General features: G+C 38.8%; 2 protein-coding genes across 2 annotated transcripts; both read left to right on the top strand.

Annotated features, from left to right (window-relative positions):
- The first annotated feature begins 5657 nt into the window (after positions 1-5657).
- LOC144655524 (kelch-like protein 11) lies at positions 5658-8418 on the top strand. Its single transcript, XM_078515766.1, has one exon. It carries the CDS (start codon positions 5711-5713, stop codon positions 7442-7444), a length of 1734 nt encoding a protein of 577 aa, XP_078371892.1. The 5' UTR covers positions 5658-5710; the 3' UTR covers positions 7445-8418.
- A 213-nt stretch (positions 8419-8631) lies between these two features.
- Positions 8632-19663, top strand: LOC144655549 (uncharacterized). The gene is made up of 3 exons (XM_078515800.1): positions 8632-8702; positions 12117-13406; positions 19244-19663. The coding sequence occupies exon 2, from the start codon at positions 12125-12127 to the stop codon at positions 13079-13081; it is 957 nt and encodes a 318-aa protein (XP_078371926.1). The 5' UTR covers positions 8632-8702; positions 12117-12124; the 3' UTR covers positions 13082-13406; positions 19244-19663.
- Positions 19664-20109: the final 446 nt, after the last annotated feature.

Here is a 20109-nt window from a genome sequence, read left to right as displayed (position 1 = left end):
ACATTACAACTGTAAGGCTAAAAAACTACATTGAGCCTCCCTAAACAACTGTAGCAAAATTATGCAGAGTCAAACAATTACAATATTAAAAGTCACTTCGCTAAGTCTGAGCTAGACTTGATGTCTGTTGGGCTTACAGACATCAATAGCCTATGTAACTGGTGGGGTTTTGAGTGTGAGGGCCTTTGTTTTGGAGGTGAAGTGACAAACCCAAGTGGCAATTAAGCCACAGGGAGAATGGGGAGGAGTCAAGTTTCCCCTGCAGCTTTGTCTACTGGTTAGAATTCCCTTGCAAGGCTTCACCTGTGAGGGATTGACAGCAAGCAGTTCTTCATGTACATGAATGCATGATCCCACCAGCTATTCAGGCTAAAACAGTATAGTTTGGTCACCCAGGGTGACTTGTGTTCTGTTTGTCTTCAGTTCAATCCATAGATGAGTAATAACAGCAAAGATATTCCATCTGACTATAATGTGGCACTAATATATGCAGGCTACATGATGTATAATTTACCACTTCAAACTATGTTTAACTGCAGCTGTTATGTTACTTTTAAGTACTTGTGCCTGAGAAAATGACTACCTATGGCTCTCCCCTGCCTCTCATTAAGACATTTTCTGTGGAAAAAAATTAATTAAAATAGTTGAATGGCCTAGAAGGCTTGAGGAAATATTAGAATATAAGCTTACAGTGCTGACATCCTATAGCCTGTTTCACGCTATCGTATTTTGGGGAACAGGGAAATGAAATTTCATTTCCGTTGAATGCAGCTATATTTTAAGTATATTTGGCCCTGCATGAGCACCTGGAACAGGCTCGGCATAAGAAATTCTAACAGGGTGCAAAGAAATTGAATTTGAGGATGTACTAGCTCAAAAGTCATTTTTGCTTGCCCCCCCAAAAATATTCCCATATTAAGCAAAATGCTTATGTTCCTTCACTTGTCCATCGGGCAAGTGAAGAATTCACTAGCCCAACCACAAAATCCACTATCCCCAGGCTAGCTAGTGGACACTAACCTCTTTGCGCGCATGCTGTTATAAGAATACAGATTTTTGTCCAAAAAATGACAAAGGCCACTGTAAATATTAGGGATAATTATCATTTTGCTGTGGGTGGGGTGCTTTGTTGTGTAAGGAATGTTAGTGAAGAAACAGGGTGACTGATGTGTCAGAAAAAAATAGAAGCTACCTTAGCTCACTCTCACCTTTGTTTGTGTTAAATTAAAATAATAAAGAATTGAGACTTTTATTGTTGCTTTTTTGTATAATATTTAACTTCGAGGAAATTGTTTACCATCAGCAAAATGGCACATTTGTAGCTATAGGTTGAAAATAGAAAACTAAATAACTTGTCAAATTTTCATAGTTATTTAAGTTTGTGGATTTTTTATGGAATTCATTAGCATGCAATTATGTACACGAACTATATGTTAATTTGTTAGGCCAGGCTATGCAAAACAATAACTGCTTAAAACAATGATATTGGTACTGTGGTATTGGAGTAATGACAATGTTATTGTAAGAATGCTGTTTCTTGACTGAAGTCTCTTGATTTCTTGGTCAAGAACCCACTGGGCTAATCATTAGAACAATAATATTTAACTGTAAAATTATTTTTAGAGGTATGTGAGGCCTCGAGGAATCATTAAATTTGAACTTTGATTATAAAAAAGTACATGTACTGGTTGTTTTGTTTTAATCCCAATTAAAAGTATTTATAGGTATATAAAGTTCAACCATTTTTCTCCAGTTTGGAAAAACTACTTTTTGAGAAAGTAGCAGTCAGCCTAAAACAGGAAACATGGCATGCTGATAATGCAGCTTTACCCAGATCTATTAAGTGTATTTTATTTTGTTTCACAAATGTCACCACTGAGGATCCGTGCAGTGCTATGTAACCACGGTGAAATATCTCACCATGGATCCCAGTCTACAGGAATCCCAGATCTTTTCTTCAGTTTATTAAATTCTATTAAGTTTCAATTATCAGATGAGTGATGTGTTATGTTCTACTACAGCTGTACCCGGCTTCCAACATTTCTTTTTGACTTCACAAAGGATTCACAGGCACCATTTGAGTTGCTTGACCTGTCCAGTGACCACTGACTAAAATGGGGCCTCTGTCATGCGCTTGGTTGGCTTCCTGCATTTTCTTGGAGATGACTTATTGTAAGCAGCCTCGCTTTCAAATTTCTTTCTCAATTGTTAGGAATGATGTGACGATGTTTAGGGCTTGTTAAGATATAACGCGCGCTACGATTGGCTAGTATTCGGGGACAGGGCCCGTTTACTTCTGTAGGCGACGAATTTTACCGCCAATGCCCACGGGTATTATGACAGGCGCAATACCCGGTTGGCTTGTAAAACATGTACGACAGTGCAGAAAAGAGAGCCATATAATAAAATTTTGAATTAACTCACACTAGATGGCGACTATACTAGGAGAATGTCACCCCTTTCTTCTATACGGGGAGGCTCCGCCGTAAGGGGGGAGGGAGGGTTAGGCATTGGCGGATTGTGCTCCTAAAAGAGGAATATTATGCTACTAGCAGTGCTCGAAATTTTGCCCGGCAAATTATGCCAAAATTATGCCAGAATTCCCAAATTATGCTCCTGATTTCCGAACTTATGCTCACAAAATGACGTAGATTCTGTACATAGAGGCGCGCAATAACGACACCAAATTATGACGTTTTTCAAATATACTGTTGTAAATTTATTTGTGTTTTATGGCAGTTTGTCTCGGCCGTCAGCTGTCAATACCACTATTAGCGTAGCTAAAACCCCTTATTGCAAGAACATGCTACCTAAATTTAATTTATTTCTGTAGAAAATACACCATAATTATTTACTCAATTTTATGAATTAATGCTCCAAAAATGCTAACATTTGCTAATTATGCCGTGGCAGTGCTCATTTAAAAAATTATGCTTTTTGCTCCAATTATGCCAAAAATTATGCTAGCACAATCCGCCAAGGCCTAGGAAGGGGGGCTTTTTCACCTCCATGGTATACACGTACGAGAGAGAGCAGCGAGTTTTCTTATTTTATTATTTCAGAGAATTGCGAAAAAAACGCGCGAGAAAAAAAAATTGGAACCGCAAGAGGAGTAGCCTCCTATGCAGATGTTCTTTGCGCTCGTCACGAGATTCACCTCAACGCGTGACGAGCACAAAGAACGTGTTCGAAAGAGAGCTTAGAAGGCTACAAAGGGAGTGCCTTAGTAGTAAGTACAAAACAGTGAGTACAAATTACAGCGCTAAACTCATTGTTGTCCTGTATGGAGGGAGGCAGAGGTTACGGTCAGTGTACAGGGTGGCTAGGAGGAGAAAGAACAGCGACCCCATTCTCCGCGACCAGAGAAGCTGCAGAAGGGATCGATGATGATGATGATGATGATCAAAAACGCCGGGAATGGACTATGTCTAATTGGCAGATTTTTGTGTTTAAGGCAAAAGAAACGGAGAGAACATTTTTGCTTCATGTATAAGCGAAAGGGGTACCGTCAAAACAGTCTTCTTTATACCCAAGTGGAACCTCCCCGAATAAAACTTTACAGCTCTTCACCCCCATCAGGTAGACGGTATGCATCGTTCAGAGAGACTGATGCGGTTCTAAATTATAAACTGTGGCACGTGTGGGGTGCAAACATTGCGTGCAAGATTTGTACAGCATGCAAGTAACTTTTGGACACGAGGATTGTTGCATCAATCTCGTGTCGCGAAACGTGAATTTAATAAATTTATTATTCGTGACCCGTGACCGGAAGGTTTTGCGTGACACGTGAAGAGCTTGAATTAATAACCGATATTCGTGATTTCTTTATTCTGCGTGATTTTGAGACGCGAGACCTCAAATGGTTTCAAATGTGACCTCCGTATAATAATCGTAACGTCTCGTAAGGCATCGGGAACTACCAAGTAGCCGAGAGCTTCGCTTGCTTCGCTACATGCGATTCAGCTTCTCTCTTCGACTGAACACACGTCGACGAATTAACAATAACACTCTAGTGACAGCGACTTCTAAAACTTTACGGCGAGGGTTAATGACTTCTGCTACTAAACACTATGACCACCAGTATTTCGTCCATGATGTCGTAGGGATGATAGGCTATAGAGCCTGAGAATCTGTCTTTTATAAAAAGTGGTACGACGCTGGCGTAAAGACCCTAGCGGACATTCTGGACGATGAAGGAAAGTTCTTGTCTTTTGCTGAATTTACCAAAAAATACAAAATTAAAACAAATTTTCTATGCTATAAAGGGTTGTGCAATGCTATTCCAAAGTATTGGAGGGAATCGAAGCGTTTAACTGCGATCCAGAAAATGAATTGGTTTGTACGGAGCAGTCGACACAACCAACAGTCAACAGTTCATTCTGGACTTGCCAACAAGCACGTTTATTTTACGTCTCCAAAGCGTTCCAAAAACCTACAGCAGAATCTCGTCTAATCAAGGCCGGTTTTAGTAATCAGAACATCTCTGCGGTATATCTACTTCCATTTAAAGTCACAAAAAATATAAAACTCTCGATGTTTCAATTCAAAATAAACCACCATATCCTTTACACTCGTGATAAACTTTTTAGAGCTAAAATTACTGACGATGATGAATGTCAATTGTGTGGAACAAGACAAACGCTACAACATTTGCTTGCAGAATGTCAGCATGTCCAAATTTTCTGGAACCTCTTTACCTCTTGGTGGAACTCTTGCAACTCACCCAAGGTGGCTCTCACCAACAAAGATAAAATATATGCATATCACCCCGAGGAACGATCTTTCCACGTGCTCAATTTTTGCCTAATTGTAGCTCGATACTACATCTACACAGCAGCCAAAGAAAGTGAATCCTTTAGCTTACTAGCATTTAAAATCGTGCTAAAACAAATTATCTACGGAACCGTCCGGCGTTCGAGCATCCGTGAGCTTTTAGATAATTAGAACTGTATTATTAAGCATAATATTTATATAGTACTACTAGAAGAATAAATAATAGACAATTAAAAATATATACAGTTAGTATTAAGATCTAATTGTAATAGTAAAAACTGAATTTTGTAAAAACACTGTTACCTTAACCTTTGTAAGAATGTTATTTGTTATAGTAGGCATTGTAATGCGTGATATCGCGATATTACTATTTAAAAAGAAATGTTTATAAAAGTAGTGAAGAAACAATGTAATAAGTAATGTAATGTAAGTAGCATTGTAAGTAGTGTATGTATTTGTGTTGTAAGTAGTGTTCTTTGTGTTGCAATAAATTAATTAATTAAAAAAAAAAAGATACTAAACGTTTCTCTCTTGGCAAAATCTTTGATCAGGAAGTCGAAACATTGTCTCTGCAGCTTGCTGATATTCTCACAATATAAAAATACCATGAAAGTTTTGGTTCACAAATACGGAAAAATCACACTCGACCGATACTTCACTTTTGATCACTTTTCAACTTTGCAGAAACGGGCGCCGCGCCGATTTTTGACCGGATGTGACGTCATTTGTTGTTGGATGATTCAGAAGGAAAATTTCAGGAGTTTTCGCCCCCCCCCCCCTCCCCCCTGGTCGTCACGCATCGCTTATCAAGCGAGAAGCGTTGGGTGACATTGGTTACGGTGCGCAATGCATAATGGTCCCGGGTCAGTTTAAAAAACACTTCGCGCGCACACGACCGCGCCATTTCCAAAATTGAAATACGTTCAAGAACTTGATCATGGATTCTCTACTAGAAACGATCCCTGAAATGGAGATGCCTAAGTTTTGTGTGGAAATGATGAAACGCCTCGATATTCAGCGAAGGAACGAACAGTTCTGTGATGTGTTTCTGGATGTTGGCTCCGGTGGCGATCAAGCTCGTTTGAAAGCTCACAGAATCGTGTTATGTGCAGCAAGTCCGTTCTTTTACAACGCTCTTAACAGCGACATGAAAGAAAAGAAAGAGGGTGTGATCCGATTGGAAGAGACGAGCAAAGCTGTGATGGAAGAAGTGTTGGAGTATCTGTACACAGGACATGTTGATATCAATGAACACAATGCATTTGATTTGCTGGCTTTGGCCGACTATTTTCTTATTCCAAGTCTGAAAGCTTTGTGCAGTAACGTTATTCTACAGACACTGTCTTTGTACAACTGCATTGCAGCTTATTATTGTGCCGTGAAGTATCGTTGTGAAGAACTGCAGAAAACAGCGAGAGATTTTATTCTTGTCAACTTTCTCATTGTAACGCAGACGGAAGATTTCCAGAATTTGAGCATCAAACAAGTTGAGCAGTGGATTTCAAGCGATGAAATCATTGTGAAAAGCGAGGAGGAAGTGTTCCAGGTAATTGTGAAGTGGATGGATAGAAATGGCAGTAAAATACGGCATTGTTTTATCGACTTGTTCCGTCACGTTCGTTGTGTTTACGTGTCGCGTGACTATGTTTTCAACACCATTCTTTCTCATCCCTTGGTGAAAGAAAATTTCGATTGCTCAAATTTAGTGTTAGACACCATGAAACTCGTGTTTAACGGCACTGAAGAGTGTTATTTTGCCCAGTCACCTCGGAATTGTCTGAAGACTCATGAAGATGCCATTATTGCTTGTGGAGGGGAGGAAACGTTGTGTTACATTCCTGCACAGAACAAGTGGTACTCACTGGCGAGGATGTTGTCAGAACGGGACCAATTTTGTCACGCCATGAGTGCCTGTCACGGTAAACTGTATTACATTGGAGGAAACAGAATTGGTCACGCAGCTCTGCGCTATGATCCTTTGGTTAACAAATGGTCTTCAATGAAGCCTCCAGCACTGGCCATCAAGCTTACGACTGTTGTAACCTTCCAAGGTTACCTGTATACCATTGGTGGAGTGAATCACGATGATGAACCCTTGAACTCTGTTCAGAGATACAATCCAGAAACCAATCAGTGGCAGGAGATGCCTCCCCTCTGTAACAACCGATGTGCTGTATGTGCAGTGGCTGACGGAAGATACCTGTATGCAGTTGGGGGTATGCGTATAAATGGAGGTAGGCATCTGAATATTGTTGAAAGGTTTGATTCTGAAGCAAACTCCTGGAGTCAGATTGCGTCAACTTGTGAGAAAAGGTCAACTGCTTGTGGTGCAAGTGTAAGGGGGAAGGTGTTCATTTTTGGAGGTCTTAGAATTGGAGTGCCGTATTCAAAGTCCTGTGAAATGTATGATCCAGCCACCAACATGTGGACTATTATCCCAAGTATGGTTGCTCCAAGAGGCTGCACCAGTGCTGTCAGTTTCAAAGGCAAAATGTTTGTGTTCGGGGACTTTGGACAAGGTGACACCCGAGAAATGATGTTGCAGGTTTACGATACTGACAAAAATGAGTGGAAATGTTCTTCAGATTTTTCACTTGGTTCTGGTAAATACATTATTTCAAGTCTACGAATGCTTAGAGATGTTTTGGACACTTGTGAGGTAGTTTCATAGCCTGATATATACAGTCTGTTTTTCTAATCCATACGACTTAACAAAATTGGTTGCAGGGAACCTCAGGCAGCCCACGCTTGCAATTTAAACTTTGGGTTCATGCCTTGCTAGCTCATACATTTATAGATGGTGCATTGATTTATGAGAAATAATTATTTACCTCAGTTTTAAAATTGCATTAACAATGAAATGTGAAAAAAACTTCAGTTACCTGTGTCTGAGGCTGCAATCTTTAAGAATTCTGTGTAATTTGGGTGCGTTAATTAATAATTTAGGGCCAGTTGAAGGATAAGAGAGGTTTATTATCGCATAACACGGCTATATGTTGATCAAATTAAGGTTGCTCTTACCAGTAATATTCGGAATGACTATTGTGAGGTTAGAAGGTGGATATTAAAGGAGTTTAACTGAATACACATCATTGGTCAAGGCTAAGAAGACTAAAAGTTTCATTTAAAACAAATGTACCAGAATGCTGGAGAAAGAAATTAAGGCACTTTGAACTTTTGAATTTGCATTGAGATATATCCTTCTGTGACTCAATTCAAATTTTTGCATGAACAAATTATAATTATTTCAATTGTTACTCCCAAAGCCTCCTGACTACAAACAAGTCATTGAAATATAAAAGCTAAGCTTTTTTCCACAACTTCGAATTACTTCATGTCAAAACCTAGTTTCAAGCCACACGTCCTGATCACATGCAAGTCCAAAGTTTAAGCTATCGTCGCCCTACGGAGTTAGTGAGTTTTGTTCACCCTGGGGAGTTATACAGTTCTGACGTGCATCACATGATAGGCTTACGCACAGTCGAAAACTGCATTTCAGTTTGGGGGTATTACAAGTTCTCTTAATTCCCATGCAAACTCTGAAATTTTTGCTATTTAGCATTGTAACGATCAAGGAATACATTTTCGAATTCACTAGCCTCAGCTTAGCTTCTTATGAGGGTTTAAGAAAACACTGTATCACAGAAATATCATGAAAAGTCCTGTATTAAAAATTAAAAGCTCTCTGACCCCTGATTGGGCGTTAGGTTTAACCTCAGATCAGGCGTTTTTCCGCGCTTCTATTAGTCCCCGAGTCCAATCCAAATAAGTAATTCATACTTTTCCTGACGTTCTTGTCCCGCGATGCTTTTGGTCAGCGTTATCAACACGATCGCGCGCGACAAGAACAAAGAAAAAGCTTGTAAGTTGTAAGCTTGCAGAAGTGTTGGTTTTGATCGAGTTAATAGCAAAGGATTCTCCTTGTGAAGGTAAGAAGTCGTTAAAATGCATTTATGGACATATTGCCAGATTCCATTGTGCTAAGATACATGACCCAGACATTAATACTCGATCGCTTTCAATCGCGTACAGAGCGCTCACCCCATATTGCTATGCATTTTTGCTCGCTGTTTTGCTTGAGTTCAACTGAATGACTGTTCTGTTGAAAAGTGAAACAGATCGTGTGCTTCGTCGATTCACAATCATATAAACATTTACTTCATCTGGGATTTGAAGTGACATAGTGACGCTTTTTCGGAACCTTGTAAAGTTTTCGATCCTGGTTGGAACTATAACGTAAAATTTTATACAGCAAACTCTTAGGCCCTGTTTAATTATACGTCGCACAAACGTTGAATTTAATTCCGACGAATTTAATTCAAGGACCATCTAGCAATTAAATTCGACGACTGTGCGACGTAGAAATCGAAGTAGATTCGTCTGGTGAATTACAGAGGATTCAGGTCTCAGTTGTGGCGTTCGTTGTCACGGTTGATTGATTGCGTTGCGAGGCAAAGTGACAGACGTTGCTAGGCGGGAATGACAACGTTCAGTCTGGGAAAAAGCACGTTGTCACTCGTCCAGTGACTAAAACTGGAGTTATTCTTTGTGTATTCTATCTTGATTTCAATCGCTATAATAAGATCCAAGACACAAATACCTCTTCTAGTGGTATCAGGACGACTCGCCCCCCCCCCCCAGAAAATTCGCCCCAGACAACTTGCCCCCAATCGTAAGACAATATTATTTGTCCCCGACTTGTGTTTTGATAAAAGATAGTGAAAACCTAAGTATTTCTCTTTCTTAAAGCTTGTGCAAAGAGAGACAACTTTGGCAACCTGTTCGTTAGCAAAAGTAGTAGGCAAAATTGGGGGCGAGTTGTCTGACATTCCTTCTAGTAATTGTCGCTGGACGAGTGACAATGTGCTTTTTCCCAGACAGAACGTTGTCATTCCCACCTGGCAACTTCTGTTGTTTTGCCTCGCAACGTAATCAAACATCCGTGACAACGAACGTGACAACTGAGACTGCTAAAAGCTCGACCTGAATCTGCTGTAAATTTATCTCACATGTCGCATCTATCTTGGTAGGACGGATAAAATATCGATAGCGGGCGCATCTTCAGTTTAGACATCGCACAACAGAAGCATAGTGTATCGCAAACGAATATAATAAATGCCATTGAGCCTGTGGTAAATTTTGTTTATGTTGCATGTGCACACGCTTCTTTCGCTCTGCTTTCAGGCAGTGTTTTGCACTGTCAAAGTCAATTTATGTCGTCGTGGAGGAAATATAATTGTATAGTATTTCAAAGGGGGATTGGAAGAATGTGGAAATGTTCTGATTCTTTCGACTTTGATTCCGTCGAGCTTATGACTCTGCCTACAACTCCGATTTTTATTTTCACTAGGTCAAAAGTGCTAGTGAACAGCCTGAAGAAACCCTTTTGATTAATTTGACAGTGCAAACACAAGGGTTATGCAGGACCCTTGCTCATTAATAAATTCATAAGCCAAATTTCTTGAGGGAGAGCAGAGCTGCAAATAATAGTCGGTCAACGGAAATTGGCCGACCAAAATTTGGTCACATCTGACGAAAACCTAAGTGTTGTTGGACATGATGTCCAGACAATTTTTTGATTGTAAATCATTTTACAGCAACAATGAAAAAATGCAACCTTTTTGTTTTTGGTGACGTCCGACCACAATTTTGTTTTGTCTGACCAAGAAAACATGTAAATACGGTATGTTTTGTCACTTGGTTATACCACAGGGAGACCACCCTAAGTGTTCACAATTAAATCTCCATGGCGGTTATGAATAAGGCACTGAACAATACACATTTAGTGTGTTTTCAAGGCAAGAAGAAGCCAATGGTTGAAAGCGATTCAGTGAAATAACGCTTTTAAAAGGCAGATAAAACGCCACACATGAGTCGACTAACATTTTCATTTAACTTATTAATAACTGAAGTATTCGGATTAAGATGAGTTTAAATATGTATTGTTCAGTGATTTATTCATAACTGCCATAGATTCAGTGAAATAACGCTTTAAAAGGCATGGAAAGGCAGATAAAACGCCACACACGAGTCCACTGTCATTTCATTTAACTTAACTGAAGCATTTGGATCGAGATGAGTTTAAATATGTATAGTTCAGTGATTTATTCATACTGCCATAGATTTATTTTAATTTCTATAGTTGGGCGATCTTGTATGTCAACAGAGATGTAACACTTAGGGTGGTCTGCCTGTGGTTATACAGCTGTATAATCATGTAACCAAATTAAAATTTGGTGCACTATTCTAGCTTAAAACTTGGACACAAAATTGCATAACCTACAGTTTAACTTTAAGAGCTTATTAACTCACTGTAGATGGTGGTTTGCTATTAAAATAACAAACATGATGTAATTCCATCATCTCCGGTGTAATGTGGTATTGTTTAAATGGCAACTAGCTTTTAATTGGGATTTAAAAATTCTTTTTGAAAACTAAGGGAGAATGATACTGTTGTTAACTAAAATTCAAATTCTTTTTACTTGTGAAGAGTGGTACATGAACAGAGGCTGATCCAAAAAAAAATTAGGATGGTTGGGCAGAAAAAAAAAATGGCAAGAGTGGAAGTTTGACCCATACTCACAACACAGCCCTGACTCTACAATAATGATGGTTGGTTGCAATTAAAAAAAAAACAAGGAAAGAGGGCGGGGGCCAGGAGGTGCCCCCTTTGCCTCCCTTTATTCACTCATTTCTTTTTGATTCATTTTTGTGCTGTTATATAGACACTGCAACTACAGCATTTAGGGACAGTTTTTTTAAGTTCCAGGGCTCGAGACTTACTTTTTAACTCGCTGGTTTATTGGCTAGTGATATGTCAGATTGTTCTAGCCAAAATTAATTTTTCACTATTCAGATATATTGATTTCTATCAAAAACTGTTGACTTTTCCAAGTATTTTACCAGCCAAAACGGCTAAAAACCTTTTAGCCAAAATCTAAATATTATTACTAGCCTTTGGTTAGTTGGCTACCGTTAGTCTCAAGCCCTGAGCCCCCCCCCCCCCCTTTCGAAGCCATATCTTTTGCATGCTTCACCCTCAAATCCCAACATCCTTTCCCAGCCCCCACCCCACCCCCATGCTCATAAAATATGAATTGTACCTTACACATATGACCCTACTACAATGTTTTACTAAGACACCTGAAATATTAACACCTCATTAGTGAGTGGGAAATAAACCAGATCATCACTCTCAATATTGGCACTACTACAGTATGTTGTGGCCATATGGGTATGATACCCATAGCCAAGTAGTATGTACGTATTAAGAAGTAAGTGCCTTTGTGGCAAGCAGATGAATTGTTTTGGAACGATTTCATGTTTTTTTTTTTTATTTCCAGACGGACACATGAATTCGAAGATGCAAAAGCAAAAGCTAAGGACACATGAAAGACTGCACACAATGAATACATCTTACAAATGCAAACAGTGCGGCAAGTGTTTTAGCCTGACAAATTTGAGAATTCATGAAAGGGTTCATACTGGTGAGAAGCCTTTTGAATGCAAACAGTGTGGCAAGTGTTTTAGCCAAGCAAGCAATTTGCGGACTCATGAGAGACTCCACAGTGGCGAGAAGCCTTATGTGTGCAAACAGTGCGGCAAGTGTTTAAGCACAACAGGAGCTTTACGGAGACATGAAAGAGTCCACTCAGGGGAAAAGCCTCATAATTGCAAACAGTGTGGCAAGTGTTTAAGCACAACAGGAGCTTTACGGAGACATGAAAGAGTCCACTCAGGGGAAAAGCCTTATGAATGCAAACAGTGTGCCAAGTGTTTTAGCACAACAGCAGATTTACGGAGACATGAAAGAGTCCACTCAGGGGACAAACCTTATGAATGCAAACAGTGTGGTAAGAGTTTTAGCACAGTAGGAAATTTGAGGACTCATGAAAGACTTCACACAGGCAAAAAGCCTTACGTATGCAAACAGTGTGGCAAGTGTTTCAGTCGACTAGGAAATATGCAAAGACATCAAAGATTGCAAACAGGGGTGAGGCCTTTTGATTGCAAACAGTGTGGTAAGAGTTTTAGCCAAAAGGAACATTTAAAAAGACATGAAAACTCCCACACAAGAGAGATGACTTTCAATTATGCACATTGTTCCAATGAGTCTATTACGTTTGATGATGTCAGTACAAACTGTAACACTCAATCAGTCTGTAAGGGTGCTACAGCAGTAGCCAACATGCAAGAACTCGAGCAAGGCCACTTTGAATGTTGGATTTGTTTGGAGGAGTTAGCAAGTCGAGCACTACTTCTTGAACACTACGATAATCATATGAAAAAAGATATTTTAGCAAATTGAGGTTTTTTGCCCGTTAGTACAGCGATACCTTGTTAATCCAACCAACGGGATGGTTGTATAAAATACGGAAATGATTGACTGACTGACTGTAATATTTGCATGATAATTGACGATTGAAACTGATTAAATTATGGTTGCCATGGCACCCAAAATGGAAATCGCAAAGCACAGCAGGTCATCACTTCTGTTTGGTTACAGTTCCTTTTTTTATATCTCATTAAGAATGCTGACTAGGCATTAATTTTTGTCAGCCACAGTTCTGGTTTTGTTGTGTTAAAGTTATGTGATATAAACCACGAGTGGACAAGCAAGGAATATGTCCAGGGTCTGGAACGAACATGGCGGCGGAGTAAACGTGTTTCGTCGAGCTCCTTCTCTTTGGTCATGTTTTAAATCCTTAAATGAAGAATTTTGATGCCTCCAAAGCGAAAGGACAGACCAATAACTTCTTCGTCATCATCTCCAGAGTCTAATAACTCCCCGGACGAAAAAAGATCGAAATCCGGGGCTGACGAAGTATTCGAAGCAATCAACATGGTGGACGCCCTAGGCGTTAAAATTGAGGCAATTTTGAAGAAGCTAGAAAAGCTTGATGTCATTGAAGCTCAACTCAATGAGGTCCATACGCGAATGGCGAATATCGAAGAGACAATAAGTAGATTGGACTCAGAGGTTAAAGTCGTAAGGTGGCTCAACTGGATTTTCAAGGGGTAACACCGCTCAAGTTTGAGAATTAACTACGTCGCCAATAACAATGCTATCGAAAAACGATCACCACAGTTGTATTAGATAAAGATGAATTTTTTTTATGACCAGTGTTATATTGACATCAGAGTTGCCATAGCGACGAAATGACGTCATTGCGTTTTTTACTTTCGCTCGTATTACTCGGCATCAGGAGATTTTTTCGAAAATCGCTCATAGGAGCTTGTACCACACATGGCCGCCTCGATGTTGGCAAAGTTTGAACAAATTCTATGAGAGCGTTTTCGAAATATTTTCGGATGAAGTTTTCGGGCCTATAAATACAGTCAAAAATATACTAACGAGAAAATGGGGTAATATCTAAAGAAAACGACGCGCCTGTGAATTGCAATTTCATCTTATAGTAGTTTGATTCCATTTAAAATCGTATGTGAAACAGTGGTGGGGATTGCTTTGGTCGATTGCGAGAAAAAAGAATTTGATAAGCGTGCGTTCAGGTGCTCTTGCTGCCATTTTTGTTTATAATTTGTTCTATGCCTACAAAAGTGATAATAAATTTAAAACCACTCGATGAATTTTTTTAAAAATTTGACAACCTTGAGGTTTGTCATCAATTGATATAGCTTGCAAGTTTCAAGCTCATTGAAAACATTTAAGGCAGTAAAATTGGGCCTCCAATGTACTGTTTTTTTCTCGCAGATTTCGTGTTTACAAGCGAGTGTCCTCATTATTCACGGGTATTGTTTTCAAGTTTCATATCCACGTGCACGACTTCAGCAAAAAAATTCATGTGCATTAAATAGGACGCTCGACTGCTTTCCGAACAATTTTCCGAAACATGCTTATATTGCTTAAAAAATTGTAACAGCATTTGTCCGGCTATTGATGTCAAGGACCTCTGTCCAGAAAACGAAAGCTATTATTCTGCATATATTGTCATTGCTATTCTCACCCCAAGGCAGATTAGCATGCTTCGGAAAAATTTTCGGAAAGCAATCGAGCGTCCTGTTTAATGCAAATACTTTTTTTTGCTGGAGTGGTGCACGTAGATATGACAATTGAAAACAATACCCGTGAATAATGAGGACACTCGCTTGTAAACAGGAAATCTTCGAGAAAAAATCAGTACATTGGAGGCCCAATTTTACTTCCTTAAATGTTTTCAATGAGCTTGAAACTTGCAAGCTATATCAATTGATGACAAACCTCAAGTTTGTCAAATTTTTAAAAAAATTCATCGAGTGTTTTTTAATTTATTGTCTTTTTTGTAGGCAGAGACCAAATTATATACAAAAATGGCAACAAGAGCACCTGGACGCAGGCTCTTAAAATTCTTTTTTCTTGCAATCGACCAAAGCAATCCCCACCACTGTTTCACACACGATTTTAAATGGAATCAAACTACTATAAGATGAAATTTCAATCCACAGGCGCGTCGTTTTCTTTAGATATTACCCCTTTTTCTCGTTAGTATGTTTTTGACTGTATTTATAGGCCCGAAAAACTTCATCCGAAAATATTTCGAAAACGCTCTCATAGAATTTGTTCAAACTTTGCCAACATCGAGGCAGCTATGTGTGGTACAAGCTCCTTTAAGCGATTTTCGAAAAAATCTCCTGGTGCCGAGCAATACGAGCGAAAGTAAAAAACGTAATGACGTCATTTCGTCGCTATGGCAACTCCGATGTCAATATAACACTGGTCATAAAAAAATTTCATCTTTATCTAATACAACTGTGGTGATCGTTTTTCGATAGCATTGTTAATGGCGACGTAGTCAATTCTCAAACTTGAGCGGTGTTACCCCTGGAAAATCCAGTTGAGCCACCGTAAATAACCAACAGAAGAAGCTGAAAAAGAATTTTGAGGAGCTACAGGAAGTTATGGAATATGCCGAGGATGATATAAGCGATTTACAACGCGAGAACAAAAAACTTAAGAACGACGTATACGAGTTGAAGAAACAACTGATGTACATGGAGAACTACTCGAGGCGGGAGAATCTCAAATTTTTTGGCATCCCAGAAAACATCGATGCAAACATAAACGATGCACCAGAGAACACAAAGGAAATTATTTATAAATTCCTCGAAGACCAGCTTAAAATTGATCGCCCACGCGAAAAAAATCGAGTTTCAGAGAGTGCACCGTTTAAGAAAGCCAAACCCTCCAAAGTCTCGCCCAATCATCACGAGGTTTCTCTGATACTCCGACCGAGAATTCGTCATGGAACAGGTTCGAAAACACCTCAAAGATAGCGAGATCCTCCATGTTTTTGACGACATCCCGAAGGAACTGTACGATCTCAGGAAAGAGCAAATGCAGAAATTTAAAGAAGCTCGACAGAGAGGCCACACGGCTTATTTCAGCAAAGCACATCCGGATAAGCTATTTGTCAACGGCAAATATATCGCCCCAGGACGGCCTTTGGAGTAACCAAGAGTTAACTTTATTAACTTTATTCATACTCATAATTATATCCTTTTGCAACAACTTTATTTAATATTTAACTTTATATATTTTGCTACCATTGATAAGGAGCTAGGGTGATATTAGCATCGGCATATATAGGTTGTGATTGAAAGATCGACTTTCAGTGCTGCTTCCCAGACCGATTTTCATTATTTTAAGCTTTTGTGTGTGTATATATTCGTGTATGATTCAATGTTTTCCTTTCCCCTTGTTGCGTCCAAATTTACATAACTGTACCTTTTATGATAATCACCAAATCGGTTTATTGAATAGCTGTTCTCTCGACACCTCCTGCGAAGGGACTGACATTCCTTTTTGGGTATATAATGCAAACGTTAATGCGAGGTGACGATATGATAATTTGCTCCCTGAATGTAAGGGGTTTGTCCAACGATAAGAAGCGAAGAGAAACCTTCTTATGGTTGAAGAAGAAGCAATTCTCTATCTACTTCTTATAGGAAGTGCACAGCACAAAAAAACCCGGAATTTATTGGCGCTCCGAATGGGGGTACTCAACCATATTTACGAAATTTTCCAGCTCTAAGGCAGGTGTTGGCATCTTATTCAATAACAGCTTTCAATTCAAAATACAGAAATGCTTAACGGACCCTGGGGGTGGATTCATTATCGCTGATGTAGAAACCGAAGAAAGAACAGTAACACTTGTGAACATCTACGCGCCAAACAACGACGTCCCTTCTTTCTTCAGGGTTGTCGGTGAAAAAATGTCTTCTTTCGAATGTGACTTAATAGTTTTTGGTGGTGACTCCAATCTAGTTTGCGACATTCAAAAAGATAAAAAAGGCGGTGCTCCCACAACGCACTGGAAATCAAGAGATGAAATGTTAACCCTTAAAGAAAAATTCGAGCTTGCAGATATCTCGCGAATCCATAATCCGGACATTATGCGCTATACATGGAAAAGGACAAATCCTGAAATTCAATGCCGCTTGGATTATTTTTTGATAAGTGATTCTCTCTGTACAAACGGCGTTTTTGAAGCTGAGATCCTTCCCGGGTACCGAACTGACCACTGTATGATTACTGTTAGAATCAGTGCCGCTACCAACCCCAGAGGACCAGGCTTCTGGAAAGTAATACGCATTTTCTATCAGAAAACGAGTACATAGAATTTTAAATAAAGAAAACCATAGGAGATGTTTCAAAGGAACAGAAGGAATATAAAGGTCACCATGAAGTTGACAAAATTCTATTGTGGGATGTAATTAAGATGGAAATTAGAGCCGCTACTATTAAATATGCCAAGGCGAAAAAAGCACGCTCACGACAAAAAGAATGTAATTTAGAAAAGGAAATTTCAGCACTCGAAAAAGAAATTGATCAGCAAAATCTCTCAGAAGCAGATAAAAAATCCCTTCACGCAAAATTAAGAATAAAGAGACAATATATGGAAGATATAATCCGCTACCAAACTGAAGGGGCCATATTGCGATCCAAAGTAAAATGGTATAATGAGGGTGAAAGAAATACCAAATACTTTCATAGCTTGGAAAAGCGGCACTTCAACTGTAAAACTATAAGAAATCTTAAAACCGAAGGCAACGTGAGAGTATCTAAAGACACAGAAATACTCGACGAAGCCAAAAAAATTTATGAGTCCCTCTATTCTTTAAGAATAGTTCAAAATGTCTGCAACACCATAGAAGATACTTTTTTCCCAGAGCACAATGAGATAAAGCTAAATTGCAACCAAAAACTGTCCTGCGAAGGTATGCTATCCGCAGAAGAGTGCTTAGAAAGCCTAAAAACAATGGATTCAGGTAAATCTCCTGGGACTGATAGCCTACCGGCAGAATTTTATAAACTCTTTTGGGAAGACGTGTCAACTTTTTTAATAGATGCCTTAAATCTATCATTTTCCAAAGGTTATCTTTCAATCTCGCAGAGAAGAGGATTAATAACTCTGTTACCAAAGAAAAACAAACCTCGACAGTATTTGAAAAACTGGAGACCAATTACCCTGCTAAATTGTGATTACAAAATTGCTGCCAAATCTGCCTTTTCTATGCACTCGCGAATCCGAACTGCAAATTTTTCAGTTTAAACTACTCCATCGACGAATTTCCACAAACAGATATCTTTTCAAAATTGGGCTGATATCAAGCGAGCTGTGTTCTTTCTGTGAAAGTTCAACGGAAACCCTACTACATCTCTTTTGGGAATGTCCTCAAGTCAAACTTTTTTGGAACGAAGTTAAAGACTGACTGGGTACCTTCTCCTGTTTTTCGACAAAACGTTTCACCCTCCAGTCATGCTTGGGATTTGTGGAAGACGCTTCCGATCTCCTCTTCCACCACGCCCTTTTAATAAGCAGATATCACATTTTTTGGGCAAAATCAATGCACCACTGCCCCTAACGTGAACTTTTTGTCAAGAACTTTTTCACTTGCTTGGAAGTAGAAAGACGCTTTTCACTTAAACATGGGCTTTTAGCAAAATTTAACAAAAAAATGGGGAGCTTTCCTCGCTGAAAAAGAACAATAGCTCTTCTTTATTTTGGACGATTTATCTATTTTAGTCGTCTCCCTTTACGCCTGGATGTGGAGAGAACAGCGAAATTTCTAATATCTTTTTTGTCTTATATTAGCCGCCATCTAGTTTGTTCTTACCGCTCTCAAAACAAATAATATGAAAAAAGAAAAAAGAAATCTTTTTTTCTTCAATTAACTTTCCACAACTAAATTAATGAAATAAAAATAACGTATGCTGTAAGAATGAAACAAAATGTTTAAGAAGTAAATAGGTGATTATCTTTCTTATCTTTTTTCCCTGTAACTAAGTGTAAGGAAGTATTTAATTTTTCCATGTAATAGTAGCGTTAGTACAAGTATATGTAAATGAGTGTGTAAATATAGTACTTATGTGTAAGTAAAGTAAATATGTGGAACTGTAAGTAAGGAAGAGTATTTAACAGTAAGTGTAAGTGTATGTAATAGCATGCAATAAAAAAAAGAATATGTCCAGCGGTGTTTAACTTTATTTTTGTCTTGAATGTTTTTCTAGTCTTATTAGGGATGAACTGTTTAATAATTTCCTTTGTTGGAAGGTGAGATCACAAAGTAATGACATCTTTGTTGAAAGAGAGAATATCTTATTTTATGAGAACGGTATTTTGTTTCTCACTTTGGTTTGAGTAGAAGAGTATCTAGAAGCACGCGGAAGCCTGGGGCTGTTCACAGATCACGTGTGAATGGTGACAAGTAGGCTTTATTGTGAGCTGATAGGTTAAAGCGTACGCAGAGAACATGAATATTAGTTATAACATCAAACGGACATTATGTATACGGTGTGTTAACCGATATATTTACACTAGAATTATTTCTTAGCAATTAAATTTGTGTACTAGAAATATGCTAATAAATTGTTGTTTTTTTGTTGTCTGTACTGCACAAAACGGATTTTTTTTAATTTAAAAATAAAATTTAACTCAATACTATCGTGCCATTGGTGAAGAAATCCGCGTATGTTAAATCCGCGCTGATAACTGTTTAATTATGCGAAACCATGAAACATTTCGTTCCAAATGTAAAGTTTGTAGCATGTGTGTTTTAGGAGATTGCTTAGTTGTCATTCCAGTCTCGCGCTTCAAAATCGCTTTTACAAAAAATCTACTGACTGTACCACTGGGTTTTAGTGGACGATATGCCCCAAACAAACCGTTAGCCTCAGCTACTAATCTGTGTTTAAGAAAACACTGTATCACAGAGATATCATGAAAAGTCCTGTATTAAGAAAAAAAATAAAACCTCTCTGATCACTGGTTGGGCGTTCGGTTTAACCTCAGATCAGGCGTTTTTCTGCACTCCTGCAAGTCCCCGAGTCCAATCCAA

The sequence above is a fragment of the Oculina patagonica genome, chromosome 5, assembly GCF_052425735.1.
Source record: "Oculina patagonica isolate OP01 chromosome 5, crgOcupat, whole genome shotgun sequence".
NCBI classification, from domain to species: Eukaryota; Metazoa; Cnidaria; class Anthozoa; order Scleractinia; family Oculinidae; genus Oculina; species Oculina patagonica.
This window is presented reverse-complemented; position numbering and strand designations above follow the sequence as displayed.